General features: G+C 41.5%; 1 protein-coding gene across 4 annotated transcripts in view; it reads left to right on the top strand.

The window, feature by feature from the left end:
• nfic (nuclear factor I/C) overlaps positions 1-17033 on the top strand; it is a 94918-nt gene extending 77885 nt beyond the window's left edge. For 3 of the 4 annotated variants that reach the window (XM_056414825.1, XM_056414828.1, XM_056414829.1), the window contains exon 12: positions 12652-17033. In XM_056414825.1, coding sequence (XP_056270800.1) covers positions 12652-12776 — 125 coding nt within the window. In that variant the 3' untranslated portion in view covers positions 12777-17033. The remainder of the gene's footprint in view (positions 1-12651) is intronic. The other variant, XM_056414826.1, reaches the window with a different exon arrangement.
• Positions 17034-17235: the final 202 nt, after the last annotated feature.

Raw genomic sequence — 17235 nt, 5'->3', positions numbered from 1 at the left:
ATCTCTGTGATGCTTTGGCGCAGATAGATTCTGTAAAGATGGTTAGAATCTGTATGGAGTTCTCTTGCTTTTTGTCATCTATCTTTTTTCGATAGCATGGAGCTCCGTGTCGCTAGCTACGGAGATGTTCTGAGTGGCCCAACTCCTGACAAAATTATGATTATGATATTGTTATGGTGATATTAGTTGGTGTTTTAGTTGTGTTGAAATGGCTGTCTGTTTCTTGTAGCCCAAGTTGTCTTCTTTAATTTGATGTAGAACATCAATATATTTGCTCATGTTTATTATAATATTATAGACAGTTTATAACACAATATCAAACATACACCACATATGGTGTAATGGGGCTTAAGTATTAAAGAAAAACTTATCGTAAGCACGTCTGCGTGACAAAGTCCTCCCCTTGTTCGTCCGCTTGTGTCTTGTCCTCGGCATGGATGTCCTTCAACGTCTGGCTTGTCCAGCTCCTCTCCCTTGCGTCTCTTTTTAAGCTTCCCAGCCCTGCCTCAATTAGGTGTCCTAAGCACCTGCAGCTGGGTGAGTGGTGAGGCAGTCTGGGAGCTGTAGTTTCCACACGAGCGGCCATTTTGTCCTGTGGCCGCTGCAATTGAGTGGGGATATAGCGTCCCTCCACTACCTGTCCCCTTGTGATGCTACAATATCTTGTTATCGTTGGATGTAACTCCTGTTCAAAGGCATTCTAATTTGAGTAAAGATGTCTGGCATTTCACAGTACAACCCACTATCCAATCCAGCCACTTCCAAGTCTAACACAATACAACTCCACAATTTTCTCTTGGCCCATGGTGTGCCGAATAATCCTTGTTTTTCTCCCAGAGAGATTCAGTCCATCCATCAGACCCATTGTGCAGAAGAATGCTGAACTCCCTTGGTCTAAGAAGGCGTAGTTTTCCAGTGTCCTTTGACCTTTCTTTGATTTACCTTAAAATGGTCGGATGGTTAGCTTACAGTCTTGTTCATCAGCTAAAGAACTGTCCACAACAACCTCAAAGAAAATTCCTTTCTCCATATATGTTCCCTTTTTCTTAGGATGGAGGTTAAGCATATTAGGGTCTTAAACCACATGTTTTGCAGGAGAGACATTTCCTCCAATCTCTGCTTATGTACCCAGTACACAAGCAGCCAAAACAAACTGTTATTTTTCAGGAAATCAATCTTTTAAACCTGTGCCCTCTTCTCCAATAGAGCGCACAGCTCCAGCATGTGTCCTGTTTAGCAATCGAGCCAGTCCTTTCAGATAAGTGTCCGTCTTTAATCTTGTTTTCTGTCCAGGTCTTTCTTTCAACTGCAGTTACCATAGTGGCAAAGCGACTTTCTTGAGCCCGTAGGATAGGAGGTTTTGCTATGCTGTCTTCTTTGATTGCCAGTAACTTTGGAGCATCTTGTATGTTTCCAAATACAGGATCTGTTGCGATCTTCACTTGACGCTCAATAAAACCCACAGCCTTTTTCTGGATGTCACATGCAACTCGCTATTTGTCCCTGAGCTTGTCGGGACATTTTTTTATTACAGTGAGAATATTGGCAGGTGTATTTCATTCCTGCTGTCACAGAGCGTTATTGGGTTTGTGTATCTGGTGCACTTATCACATGTAATCAAACAGTCGGGAGAACAAGCGTGTCGCTCAGCCCACAGCTTCACTCTCTCTTTATTTTCTCCCCAAACTCCTGTTACCTTTTCTCTTTACGGCAACCCCGAAGGGACATATAATCTGCAACACCAAGACACCTGAAACTGTCTGTTACTCTGCTTTTCATGAATTATGGTGTGTCGACCTTACAATGATAATATACTGGATTAGCTGTAGTAAATATAACTGTACTCTGTTTTATGAGCTCTGGTGCTCTGGTGGATGTTGCTGTTGTTTTGGCCTTGTGGCTTCAAACTGTGAATTAGCATTTTTAATTCCTGGTTTTTCCTTTTTCCATTCCTTTTCGCTGCACATGAAGTCTCTCTGCATCAATATTCAGCGTTTCAACAGTTTTCACCTTTTTTTCCAAATATGATTCCATGCCGGGAAGCAGCACTCCACATATCAGATCCAGAGGCTCTTAAAACACAGATGCAGCAATGTCTGCTTCAAGCTAAAGTTGTTCTTTACTTTTTTTTTATTTGCTCTTCCTCTTTCTCAAGACCATGCTTTACCTTTGACGGGCAAACGAAGCCGAATGCATCCTCTGCTCATGCAGACAATGCTGTGGAAACATTTGACGTTGAAGCATGTTTCTTGCTGCTGAGGTTTGATATCCATATGGCAATATTTTATCCCTATAATCATGTTTACAAAATAGAGGCTTAGTTGGCATTTTCGGCTCCTTGTGAGCCCCATTTTCTTTCCCTTGCAGAGCTTCTTGAGGCCATTCCATGTCATGAGGTAGCTTGGATATTTGCTGGCCCACACCAAACCACACTTTGACATCCCTTAATAAATCCTTGGTTTTATTCGTTGAACCATGCATTTTGCTATTCTTATTCATCAGATGGAATTAAATGCATCAGAGATGTGTGCAAGGCAGTGTGATTTAACTTGTGAACCCTTTTTATCGTTTCGCATGAGCTCCTTCAGAAACAGTATGTGCTTGTCCTTTTCTCCATTTCAGATCTGCCACCCATTGAACTAGTCCTTGATCCATTTGTTTTAAACATACATGAAATGACCGTCATGGTAAGAATCCAATTTAAAGCCAGTAAGCTCAACAGCCATAGCATTCAAATGAGGGCCCCATCTTAAAACACGTTGAGTCCACACCACACAACAGTCTGCTTAAAGACTCCAAACACGACATACCTCCGTTCAATACTATGAGGCTGTGTAAGAGAAACTAACCTGAGGAAGCGCCGGCCGTCAAAGATCAAATTGCTGAGTTTTGTAGTTTTATTGGAAGGAAACAAATAAATACTGGATAACACACATAAAAAATGTTAAAAATACGGTGTACAAAGGTAATTGACAGTGATATACAACTAAATACATGAGATAATAAGTTCTTAGTGGTTTATACCTACGACTGATTGTTATGGGTATAATATGGGTATAGAACCCAGTCTCACTTTTATTTATTGGAGCTCTCTTGCATAATTTCAGGAGCAGTACCGTTCCACCTTCTGAATATTCATAAATAGCATCGTAACCCTCTCCTCCTGTTCAGCTCTCGTATTCAGTGCCAGATCCTAGGTCACGCAACAGCGCCTTGAGCCCAGTCAGACAAATGAGCTATCCTAACTTAACAATAAACAAGCAATATCCTCCATCCATTCACCAAATCTTAAGCGTGGTTTTTGTCTCGCAATCCCCATTGAGCAATAATCTTTTTGGACAGAATCATAACGACAACATCCAACAATTCATTCAGCCTGCGGCAGCAGACCCTGCTGCATGTGTTCCACAACTTCTATCCCATGCTACCTCCTTCATCACAGAAAGCAGACCAAGGCCATCACCGTCGCCACAATTCTCCTGCTCCATCACCTCCAGAGATAACTGTCATCACTCCGGTAACTTTACATTGATGCAGCATCAGCAGACACAAGCAATGATCCGCAGACTGCAGGCCTTCATAAAAAAAAGGCCGTCAGTCATAAAAGCAAAGATGCTAAAAGATAAAGTGAGCCCATTTCTCAAAACAGAAAACAAAGCTATTGTTTTTAAAACTCTCATATCAGCTTGGCACATTCCCCGCTCTGTCTACACCAGAGCCGTTTCTCAATATGCATTCTGCATTCTTGTGCGTACTTCTCTGTACTTGGACTCGTGAAATGTCATCAGTCGCAGCCCGAGTACATGTTCCAATTCAAAGTCCGCTTCTCGCAAAGCACGGTCAAAATGCCCGGATGTGACTTGATCCTCCCACTTTCCGGAGGATGCATCAGAGGAGACTTGTGCGTACTCTAGCCAGCCGATATCCCACAATGCATTTCGCACCAGCAACCGGAAACAATAGCGGAGGAGAAAATAAACAACTGAAAGATGACTTTTTCTAAATATTACTTTTGTTGAGTCACGCAATGTAATTTTAGGATGTTTTCAGGCGAGAAGTTAGTCGTTTAAAAATCAAATCTGTGGTCGGTTTGTTACGATTCAGCCTAATAAAGATATGCGCCGTAGATTTGAGGTTCTGCTCGCTCAGTGAGCTCCGCAGCGCCGGGCGGTCAGCGCGCAGTGTGGCCGCCGACAGCAGCCTGATCTCGGCAGGACTTTTTTAAATGCTCCGCTGGCTCTGATGTCTTCGTAGCGGTTAAACATGAGATATAATTCGGTTTATTATTTATTCACAGATAACGTTAAATCAGTTTGACTGAGGGTTAAGATTCATAACTTAATGTTTTAATTAAACTTTAACGTTGAACTGTAGTGGTATCTTTTTACTTTTGACCGAATTGTTTGAGTAATATAACTATATATACATATATATATATATATACACAACAACAACAGCATATATGTATGTATATAACATTTCTATTATATATATATATATACACATGTATATATAATCTAAATATTTCTAAACAATATATATGTGTTTTTATTTTTTACACAATATATATAAACAATCATATGTGTATGATTATTTTATTTTGAATTGTGTGAATATAAATAAATAAATATAAAATATATATATTCACATACACAATTCAAAATAAAATAATTATATTTAAAGGTTTTGTTAACATTGTAATATTTTGTTTGACTCTAAAAAAATATTTACAGTGAATATTTGGAGTAAACTCATGAGCAAGAACAGCTGATGTGGCCCTGCTGAGACTCCGCCCACTCCTCCTCTCGACCTCCATCTGCCTGATGGATCGTGGAGGTCTCGATCGTGGAATATGACAACTACCAACTATTCATACACTCTGTCATATTCATTGATTGTGTTGTTACTGTGTTTTATTTTGTGAATAATGATTCCTTCTGTACACATGGCATCTATTACACCTGTCCATCCTGGAGAGGGATCCTCCTCTGTTGCTCTCCTGAAGGTTTCTTCCCTTTTTTCCCCCGTGAAGGGTTGTTTGGGAGTTCTTCCTGATCCGATGTGAGGTTTTGGGACAGGGATGTCTATGTGTACAGATTGTAAAGCACTCTGAGACAAATTTGTAATAAATAAAAAAAAAAGGCTATACAACTAAACTGAATTGAATTGATTTGATGTGGTGACGTCATCAAGTAAGCTGCTGTTCCAATCGCATAAAGACCGTCCTCCCGTCCTCTCGTCCTTCTGAGTCTGGACTCCCAAGTCCAGACTCCAAAAGAACACAATCTGTACTCAGTGTACTTTGAATTGAGAAACGGCTCCGCTCTTTTTTGGCTGACTTCTTCATGCACGCCCCAACAACGCAATGTTCAATTTGGTAAATGATGAGATGTATAGCCACTTGTCATTGTTCAACCGCTGGTTCTCTAGCTGGTGTCCAGCAAACAATGTGGGCTACGTAGTGTGATGTCTTTAGAGGACGGGATCGTGAGGTGAGGCGTGGGTGCATAAATCAAGACGACAGGCGAAGGTTTCTTTAAATCCAAGTCTTTGTAATTTGATTCTTCGTAATCAAACAAAAGGCTAAACTTAACTCCACCACCCGTCGGTGTACACAACAAACATAATGTCCCGGACTCTCCTCAGTCCCTCGCAGGCTCATCAGCCTCATCCTTTTCAGCTGTGCGGCTGCCTTCCCCTGCCTGCACTGCTGAGTGGGAATTGTAGTCTTTCACCACGGATGTCCTGCTGGTTGTAGTCCCTGCTGCCACCACCGGGAGGGAATGTACCTCCCATTAAGCACCCTTCCTCTGATGACATCACAGTAGCTAAATGGCATAGTTTCTGGAGAAAACCTGATCTGATGAGGAGAGACGGCATTCATCCCACTTTAAATGCTGCAGATCTTATTTCTGCAAATATGACCAAGGTGATTACCGGACATCCATGACAACCCAGAGTTCAGATCAGAAAGCAGATGCAGAGTTCTTGGCTGTGTCTACTACCGGACACTTTACGAAGTACACTGCAATACAGTGCACTGACATCTGCAGTGCACTGCGTCGCTGATAAGTGCTGTATCAAATGGAACACTTACATTAACCACTTGGCGGAAGTGACGGACGCAAATCTGTTCACGGCACCCGCGAAATTAAGCCGGGAGTGACGTACGCAAATCTGCTTGCGATACCCGCGAAACTTAAACTGACCAAATGAATGCACTTCTTGCCCTCTTTTTGTCCCTTTCTCCACCCCATGTGGAAACTGCGATCCCTCCACAATCGCGGCAGGAGCCTCCGTGGTCTACCGCTTGTGCTACCGTAGCCATCTCGTCCGCCATTGTTTTAGAAATAAAATGAAAAGCTGGCGGAAAGGGCTCCTCCTCTTCCGCTACGTAGCCAAGATGGCGCCCGTTTAGGGCGAGTAGTGTCCATCGTTTTACACTACATTTTTTGCCCGTTTGCAGTGCGCCATCTGGGTACTTTCAGTGCACTGAATTCTGCTGGTTTTGTCAGTGTGGCGCCCTAAGCATGAAAGTCAGTGCTCGAAGTGCTCAAGTGTGCAGTAGTAGACACAGCCCTTGTCTTACCAAAAGCGATGCGATTTTTCGCGTCGCCCAAAACGCGTGAGTTTAATCGCTCAACCATTTGCCGTGTTCAGGCATTAGGGCTCGATCACACCAGACGCGCCTCTCAAAAACGCGTAGCCCGCAAAACCATTGATTCCCTATGGTACGGCGCGACTTTCAGACAAGCCTTTTAAATGCCACGCGGCGAGGGTTTCTTGCGTTTTTCAGGCGCGCTTAAAAGTTGAAATATTCTCAACTTTAAGCGCGAGGCGCGGGGGCACACAGGCGCACAGCTCATCAATGTCACACTCGGCCAATGCAGCCAATCGAATCAAGCAGGAGGCGGGCTTTCCTTCCTGTTTTCCCGAGGAGAACCTCATATTATATATTATATTAGCGGTATTTAATTACGAAGATCTTTATAATTCTAAATCTAAACACGACTCAAACTGACTTCTGCTCGGTCGGAAGTGCAACTGAAAGCCTCGCCATCGAGACACAACTCATGGAATAGATGGTGGTGTTCGCCGTACTTTTTCCTTTCTTTAAAAAAAAGAAAATATTGAACCCAAAATCAATGGTTGGTTGCGCACACAGGTCCGCTCCACAGGTGCACAGCGCTGTTTTGCACGGCACATTTTTGCCAAGGCGTTTTTGGTGCGGCTGCGTTTCTTAGAGTCGCGTCTGTTGTGATTGTGCCCATAAGCGTCGAGACGCTCCGTGAGGGGCGGGGCTTATCTATGTGTCTCGTCTCCGTAAAGAGCGTTATCATTTCCTTCATCCACCAACTCAAGAGCTGATTGGCCCGAGTTGCGAGATTACCGCCTCAAAGTGGAAATATTTCAACTAGGGGCGAACATTGTGCCGCTGATAACGGGCCGCTATAAACGCGTCGCCCCCACATCGCGTCGCCCCAAACGCGCCGCCCGGAAAAATATCGCGTCTATCGCAGCCACACGCGTTTGTACGTTCACCTTTCATGGGATTCGGTCGCGCGAAAAAATAGCTTCGCTTTTGATGTGAACGCACCTTTACACCCTTCTCTGCACTGTCATTCGAGCAGTTACCCACCCATATCTCGATAGAGACTGTGTCTGTCCCACTGCCACTTTGAATATTTTATTTTGTCTTACTGAAACCTGGCTGAGTCATGAAGAATATGTCAGCCTAAATGAATCAACTCCTCCAAGTCATATTAATACTCACTTTCCTCGAGGCACGGGCCGAGGAGGTGTAGCAGCAGCCATTTTAAAGCCTATTAATAAAACCTAAATTAAACTACAACTCATTTGAAAGCCATGTTGTTAGTCTTTCAGCCCTTCTGAAGAAGACAGTAAGGCAAAGGGGGTTTGCTCCCTGGTATCACCCTCAGAACCGCAAACATCACGAAAGCTTGATAGCATATGGTGTTCCACCGATTTGGAAAAATCACATTTAGTTTGGCGAGATGGTCTTAAAACAAATAAGAAGGCACTCCGCAATGCCAGAGCAGCCTATTACTCATCAGTAATAAAGAAAAATATGAACAACCGAAGGATTCTCTTTAGTACTGTAGCTCTGTGGAGCCGTGTATTCATATAGACCTCAGTAGTAATGACTTCATGAACTTCTTTCATGAAAAGATTCTAAATATTAGATGCAATATTGATGATCTCCTACCCTTAACCAGTGGCGATCTGTCCTCAAGTGGAGTGGCCTTGGAAACAGCTGTATACCGTGGTGTATATTTGGATGGCTTTTCTCCCATCAAACTTGACCAATTGTCTTAAACAGTTTCCTTCAAAGTAGCTGTAATTAAACCTCTCCTGAAGAAGCCCACTCTTGATCCAGAGGTGTAAGCTAACTACAGACCGATCTCTTACCTTCCCTTCCTCTCTAAGATCCTACTTGGAAAGTGGTCGCAAATCAGTTGTGTGACTTTCGACATCATAATAGTTTGTTTGAAGACTTTGTCAGGATTTCGAAAACACCACAGCAGAGAGATAGCACTGGTTAAAATGACTAATTACATCAGATAAAGGACTCATCTCATTACATTTTGTTAGACCTTAGTGCTGCGTTCATCACCATTAACCATAACATCCTATTACAGAGACTAGATCAGCCGATTAGCATTAAAGATACCGCACTAAGCTGGTTTAAATGCTATTTATCAGATCAATCGCAATTTGTATTTGTAAATAATATTGTATTTCTCAACAATATTGGGACCATTCACTCTAAACTTGCAGTATATGTGCATATTGCACCCTGGAACCTGCACAAAAAAATCGTGTGCGATTTGAACAATAGGGAGCGCTAGAATAATTTGTCAAAGTTGGCCATTTTTTTGCTTGAATTTGCCATTTTTTTCCATTATACATTCACGGATTTCTCCCACAAAACTTGTCTGAATCGCCTTTACTCTTTTTCAAGGATGATCTCAAGGCTTTGAACACTGAGGAGGATGTTGATTTCACCTTACTTTACTTTTTTGTTATGTGTACCCCAATAAACGCCCACGCTCTGTGATTTTGTTATGTTATAGAATATAGATTATTGCTTAAACTGATCCAGTCCTTCAAAAAATAATCATGCATGATGCCAGTCAAGGCCTGAACACATTGACATGAAGAAACATTACATTTCATCATAGTAACACATACAAAAAAAATAACCCCCCACTTTTTGTGATTTTGTTATATGTTATAGACTATTGCTTAATCTCATCCAGTCCTTCCAAAAATAATCATGCATGATACCAATGAAGGCCTGAAACCATTTACATGAAGACACATTAACATTTTTCATGGGAACACCTACGAAAAAAATTAAATGACCATAAGGTTTTCTACGTCCACCATATTGTTATCCCCTGTGGCGGAGAGTTTTTTCATCTGATAGGTGGCTCAACAGAATAAGCATTCGCCAGTGACCCAGAGATCAGTGAAACATGTTCAAATGAATGGAAGAGGGAATTATATTTCAAATAACAAAAATCTAAAGAGTACAGCAGCTTCACCATGTTCCATTATACAGTTTTGGGAAACCTAGCAGTGATTTGCAGGTTCATATCCCACTCAGATGGGTCCAAAGGTCTTGGTGGTACTCTGTTTCAGACAAGGATTTTGTTTGCCTTGACAGCAATGGGAAGAGTAATTCACTCAAATGATCCATCCGCAATAGCTCTCATGTTTGAAAATACAGCAAAAAATAGCTGTAGTCATAAAACAGGCATTTGCTGTTTATAGTGTGTAATGTTGGGTTAGCCACTTCATTTAGTCAGTTTTTTGGTCTTACATTTCTGAAACTGTAACAGAATGTTGAGATAGCCTGTTGCTGGTATCCAGAGCTGCACATCAGCTGCCAGTGGATGTTTCACAGGGAAATGCAGGAGCAGAATTTACTAAACTACTAAACTAACATTCACTCTCATGCAACGCACAATAATTATTTCCATTTACATTTGCATAGAGGAAGCAGTACCCCTATGCTTCATAATACATCAATAACAATATCAATATTCTCCCTAATATTTCCTATTATAATATCTTTATATATGTATTAATTTAAAGCTCAAGACTACAGAATCAAAATAAACTATTACAACCTAACAGTTCCCAAGATTAGGGAGTGCGTAAGGCGGGAGCTAACCACGACCTTTACATTATATGTCTAATTTCCACTGACACCATAGGATACTCTATGGCAAAAGCCTGCCTCTCAGCCTGGCTCTTGAGCTCCCCCAGGAACTGACGGTTGGCATCCGCCTTGTCCCTCTGCATGGCTCCAATCCCCACCAGCTTCTGCCCCAGCGCCACGATCGGCTAGGACGGCCCCTCCGGCTGCTGCTCTCGGTGCTCCATCTGTGAGTCCATGTTGGGCTCCACTGTAACAGCTTTCTCTGTTATCCCGTGAGTCTCCGGACTGAATATCCGAGGCAGCAACACGGATTGTTATGTTTAACAAAACCTTTTATTGAAGATATAATATACTGGCGACCGAATGAGGCCTCAAGCTCCTCTCTCCGCATCTCGGTTCCTACTGCTCTTTATTAGGAAGAGATACACATACACACACACACACACAGCTTAACCACAGCTGGGACTGATTAACCATCATCACCAGCTGATGGCGATTAGACCTCATTACGGCACCGTTTCCTGAACCCCCCACCCCCCTGCTCCATCCACTCTGCAGCTGCACTTAACCACACCCCGCTGCCACAGAATTGACTTCCAGAGATCTTCTCCTTCGATTGTCATCTTTGATCTAGGACATCCCCAAACTGCACAGTAGAGAACGTTCCTTAAAAGTATCAGATGTCCAAACAAGACACAATTATTGTGCAGAAGCAAATGACTGAAGTTTATATTGTCAATTCAATTGCATTTATTTTGTATAGCCCACAATCAAAAGATTTGCCTCAGAGGGCTTTACAATCTGTACACATAGAACATCCTCTGTCATTTGATGGATTGCCTTGTTAGGATTTGGTTGGTGCCCTCATGGATTATTAGAGTTTAGGTTGAGTTTAGATTTTTGGTTTAGGGTGAGCATCAGTTCCAAACCATCTCTTCTGCTGTGTGTGATGACTCTCAAACTTGACTGACATCTGACAGCGTGACTATGGATCCTCTCAGGCTCGTTGCTGAGAAGGGTTATAACCTCTCACTGCTACTGATTGAACATAATCAGGAACGTTTGATGTTTCACAATGTGGTTCAGCACTAATCAGTTAAATGGGATATATATTTGTATTATCCATACCTGCAAACTTGTCACCTTTCGGTGAAATTCACCGTTTTGAACTCAAAATAGGTCATCCACGTGAATCGTGGAGATCCGAAGAGTTTTTGTTTTTTGGGGGGGGGGGGGGGGGTCACCTGGCCCGCTGCCGTTGAGATTACAGTGAGACGCGGAGAAAAGTGTGAAGTGGTGCTCTTCGCAATAAAACATCTTTGATGGGGCGTGTCGAGTCTCGGCCAATCAGCGTTCAGATGTTGACAGCGTTTGGGGGTTCAGGTTAGCTTGAATTTTAGCCCGCTACATCTGCGATGCTAACAAAGTACCCGTACGTTAAACACGATGTGATTTAGCATATTTTTAGTATCGATACTTCATTAAGAGAGCGATCAGAGCGCACGCGCTGCTCCGTGTCGAGCTGTCTGCGCACACTGCGCTGCGCAGCGCTCACAGCGAGAGAAGTGGCGCAGCTTTAGAGACCGACTTCGGCTTAAAAAATACAAAGATGCCAGAAGTGAAATGTTTCAGTCTGTAAAGTTGTGTAACTACAGCTGCTCATCCTGATGAACTGTGTATCATCTGGTCAGAGACTAACGGCCTCATAGTGTATAATCAATGCTATGATGGAACCATGTAGTTTCATTCATATCTGGCTGTATTAATACTAATATTACTGTCATTTGTTAAGTGTTGAAAAAGTTGGTAAAAAGTGAATCATGCAGATGTTTTATTTATTACTATTATAGATAAATATACCAGTCTCGTATTTATGGTACCATATTGTTTTTATGGTATTGTATTGAATTCTGGTATCGGGTATTATGATATTTATGGCAGGTATGTAATATGTATAGAAGTTATAATATGAGTATCGTGACAAACAGGTAGAGACAGAACAGATTCAGGGAAAAGTCCAGAAGGACTTTCCATTCAACAACAAAAAAGGAAGTTGGTTCATGAATGACTTTAACCAGATATTACATATAATGACAATATATATTTGTTATTACTATCATTATAGGGCTGAGTCAGAGCGGAGGACCTTTTGTTCTTAAACTGTTTATCATTATTTAGATTTGTGGTCAGAACAATAAAATGACTGTAGTTGTGGTTCTAAAAGCTTTGAGGCTTCAAACAACGTGGATGTGGTGTGGTGACAAAAAAAAGAAAGTCACCCCCCCCCCCCCCCGTTTTCACCTTTTTCACCCCTCATGAGTTTGCAGGTATGATTATCAATAGCTTCACAGTCTGTAAGAAGTTGAATGTGACAGTGTGTTGATTACTAATGTTACCTGTGTGTGAAAAAATGCAGTCGGAAGTTAAACATTTCTAATCTTGTGTCTTTGTATCTGTTCTAGTCTTGGTATCTGGGCAACTGAGTGAACTGTGGAGGAAAGCTGATCGTCAAAGCAGCACCATCCTGGGGGAAAGAAAACGATGCTGTCATGACATTACCAGAGGAAAAACATATTCATTTTTGTAGAGGTATAACATGTGGTCATACATATATATAAATATACAGTGTAATATATTTGTATATCTGTATGTACCCAGAATAAATAGCTTGGATGGAAGAAGGATGCTGCTCTTACTCAGCCATGTTGCAGACAAAGAGTGAACTATGCCATGTGACACTAAATAGTTCTCACAAGATGGTGCAAGTTGTGATTTTCAATGGTTAGTAGACATCAACTCAGACTAGAACCAGGCCTCAACACACCAGAACCTAAGAAACCTGTATCCCAATTGTGTTCCAAGGATGAGGCTGTGTCCCTGAAATGGATGTCAGCCTTTAACCCCCTAACCTAGGTCTCTGCTCTAAATCCAGTGCAAGGCCTCCTCCCTGCGACAGACCTCATAGCCCCTTAACACCAAGAATGCCCATCTCCGCTGCAGGTGCTGCTTATAATATATATGCAAATAAGCCTCCCTTTTTTTAATGGAATGTTTCTTTGCAATTTTGTATGTGTTATGGATATAACTGAAGAACATTTTGAGTTGAAACTGAGCATTTTCTTTCTCTCGCCCCACCAAAAGACATCGGCTTTGTCTTTTTTATTGACAATCATAAGCCCGAAACCATTACGTTGCTTTGCTCAGCTCATGTGTTTAAGACTGTTTGGATATGGTTTCGTATCAGTAACAGTGGAATAGAAGAGCTATATTCATGCCTCCTCAAACACAACACACAGTGCTACAGTTGAACAGCAGTGTAGAGTGAGTCCTACTGGTACTGGAACCAGGAGAGGCTGTGGTTAGCACCTTTTCCCTCAGATGCTCATCATTTTGTCATGGCAGTGTTGCTTGGAGAAGACAAGCACCGGCCTCTGTAACCTGGACCATGTGGAAGCAGTAGACTGGCTGATGATCCCAATGTGTTTGAAACTGTAGCATTGTATGTGTGTGTGTGTGTGTGTGTGTGTGTGTGTCAGATTGTGAGTATGGTTCCTATATTTACACCCTCAACCCTGCTCTGTTTTGAGATGATTTGTGTCTCAGAGAGCACAGTGATTGGTTTGACCTAGTATGAAGGTAGATCAGAAAGAGATTCAGCAGGCATTGCACTAGGTTTAAGTCCATGATCTGATGCTTCTGGTTCTGAAGTTACTTGTTCAGCTTCAGAATGGTCTGGTCTGCAGCAGTAGGGTTTGTGTTTGGGTTCAGATAAACTGAAGGAAAGGTTAGCCCCAGTGTTGTGGTTGGTTTATATTCCAACCTTGATGGTTTACCACAGGCAGCAAGCAACAAGTCAAGTGTTTCAAGCAACAAGTTTGCTGATTTTCTATGTCCCACCTTAAAACATGATTATGCTTTAGTAAGGGAAAGCAATAATCTAGCTTTTCAAAGATTAATTCAGTCAACAATCTTTTGAAAGATATCTATTCGCTTACAATTGTACATGTTTCATTTTAACTTAGAGTTTGAATCCTCTAAGTAACAAAGAGAGAGAGACGTCAGTGCAGTCGATAGCAACAACTCTGTGTAAATATAAAAGCAGAATCAAAGGATACAATCTAACATTATTAATATTTGTCTGTAAAAATCAATGCATACACCCTGGCCTTTCGCTATTTTGTACAGCATCTCTTTGGAGATGAAAACACTGAATATACATTTTTTTAAATGTGCCATATTTTAATCTCCAAGGCTTTGCAATTATAAAGCAGTTTATTTTAAACAATTTGCGTTATTCACATGAATTCAATGGAGGTTGTTTTTGCGGTCCGAAGACATTTATACTCCATGATTGGGTCGCTTGCATTCTCTGTGCAACAGGGGAGAAGTCAAAACATCATTATTTCACTTGTTTTACAGGAATGGTGCCTCATGTCCTCTCCTCCATTTGCCTCACAAGATAAAATGTCAAAGTTGAAATGCAATAAATCCTACCACTGCTGAAGTCTGAACAGTGGATCTGATATACATTCAGCGAAGAGTAGAGCAGTGTTGTACTATCAGTGGAAATATGGCATTCATATTAAGGTTTTACTCAAGGGAAATAATTCATCTTTCCAGGTGGAAGGCAGATATCTGTGGAAGCTGCAACCTGCTGTAATAAAAGATAACTGCCCCTAAGGTTCAAAGAGTAACATTCAAATGGAACCAGTGAACCAGCTGCACACAGCATGTAGCAACCAGAGAGGGGTTGTGGGATGGCTCTGGCAGGTAAATCAACAGAAACAGTTTTCGTTTGGCCCCTTTGCTATTTAAATGTTACTGTCAAACTATGATTGTTTTTCCACTTACACACAAGGATCGCCACGTGATTTTGCTGCCTATGGACCTGAGTCATTCTGTTGAATTAGACATGAACTCGGGCTGTATCTAAAATGTGGTGTCTTTTCTTTCCTAGGGGAAGTGTCAGTGTCTGCGAGGGGTTAAGAGTTTACACTGAAGGTGCTGATGTGAGCTGTTTGATAGGGCCAGGGTTAAAGTAGCGGTTATGGTTGGCTTAATGCTGGATACTGCATTGTGATGCCCCGGTTGCTGTGTTGACCTAATGAATGCATGACTCAAACTGATGATACCTCTCCATCCCGATCCCGCTCTTCCTCCTCCTCCCCTTTCTCCCTCTGTTCTCTGTGTTACATCTGAAGACAATGGATTTAATGGCTGTCTATTTCTTTATATTTGGATATAGTGCCATTATTAAACTTCTATTTTGCACGATATTTAATGTAATACATTATGTTCCTTGCCTTTAGTTAAATAACAATAACACATTATGGAGAATTGATATACTCTTTATGATGCAGCTGGTAGCACTTAAAATAATCTGCATGTTTGATCGCTTGACATTAACCAGTGTTGCAGGTAGACAGGGCCAGTCTATTAAGTGCAAGCTCCAAGACAGCTTCTGTAGAGACTACTTGAAGCCCATCCTCTGCTGCTATCATATAAAGGTAGATTTGTGTCTTTATTACACAAACCCCCAAAAAGGTTTTTAGAGAAATTTTCTTATTTGTAAGTAAATTAATTGTTAGTTTTTCTTGTGAAACTAGAATTTGTTGCTCCAAAATATTTGCTCTCAAATATGAAACCGTTGCTCTCAAAATGACAACATTTGTTCACAAAAAAAAAAACCTGCGCTCTCGAAACCAAAATCTACGAGTTGAGTTTGGACGTAGCTGCTGAAGCGAAGAGTTTCTATTTGTGGGTTTGACCTGCTCTTGGCTCGCTGCACTAATGGGAAGTTACGGTGAGGAGGACATGGAAATATGTTGACAAGTTGGAGCAGCCCTCTTTGCTCATTCAGCAGCGTAAGCCCCGCCCACTACGTGCAAACTCAACTCGTAGAAATTCGTTTCGAGAACACTTTTTTTTTTGTTGAGAACGCAGGTTATTTTTAGAGAGCGCAGGTTGTTGTTTTTTTAGAGCAATTTTTTTAATTTTGGGAGCACCTTTTTTTATCTTGAGAACAAAGTTTTCAATTTGTGAGCAGAAATTTGCTCTCAAATCTTGTTGGGTATTTGCGTAATAAAGACACAAATCTACCTTCATACTCCTTTCGTAATCGACCCAACAAATTCAATATCAGCAGGGGAAAGATATGTCTGACATTTAGGGAATTCCACATGTTTGCTGTCAGAGTTTCACAAGAAATATGATATCTCTGTCATTCCACCATCCAGGAGCCCACACACATCAGGAATCCCAACTCTTGCCCCTATTATCTCAACTTAAGGTTCATTCACTACATTCAGACTCATCTCAAAAGTTTCATCAGCCGATGAGTCGGCGCTGGTGTCATTCAGGGACCGAAGTACGGAACTTTGGTCTGCTAAAAACAATAGGGGGAGGTCTAAACCCATATCCGGGTTCCAGGAAGACATCAGTGGTTATGATCTACATTCCAGATACTGTATCACATGACAAGGTTTTATACCTTTATCATGGGACGAGTGAACCATCCCCATGACAGCTGAGCACTCTGTTATCAAGGTCAGGAATGACCTGGACATATAGATGTGTCATCAACTTGGTAACATTAGAAAAGAACAATAGCAAATAAAGTCATGAACTGTTTCTTTAAGAGGTGATTTTTTTTCAATGACAAATACCCCGCCATAACATTGATGGTTGGTCTCAAAGCTGATCTGGTTAAGTAGCTCAGCTGTTTCAAGTTAAAATGATTGCTCATAGGTGTGTGGGGACATCTACAGTGTTGAACAAGAACTGGATGTGTATTTTTTCCTAATTGGGGATGCCATTGTGTTGTGAATAAAACAATATCGCAGTGCATAGTTTGGCTATCTTGTATCTCAAAATAGCACTTTGCAAAATCAAAAACGTTGGTTCTGAAAGGGAAGTCGTGGTTAAGTATTAACTAATTGTTCTTAGCCATTTTTAATAATAAGTATTAAACACATTGATAGTATTTATTGCAAAGAAAACTCAATCTGTAGTTTTTTGTTATTTGACCACAAGAACACCGTCCATTA

The sequence above is a fragment of the Pseudoliparis swirei genome, chromosome 5 (assembly GCF_029220125.1).
Source record: "Pseudoliparis swirei isolate HS2019 ecotype Mariana Trench chromosome 5, NWPU_hadal_v1, whole genome shotgun sequence".
In the NCBI taxonomy this organism is placed as follows: domain Eukaryota; kingdom Metazoa; phylum Chordata; class Actinopteri; order Perciformes; family Liparidae; genus Pseudoliparis; species Pseudoliparis swirei.
The sequence above is the reverse complement of the archived record's forward strand: the minus strand, read 5'-3'. Positions and strand labels throughout refer to the sequence as shown.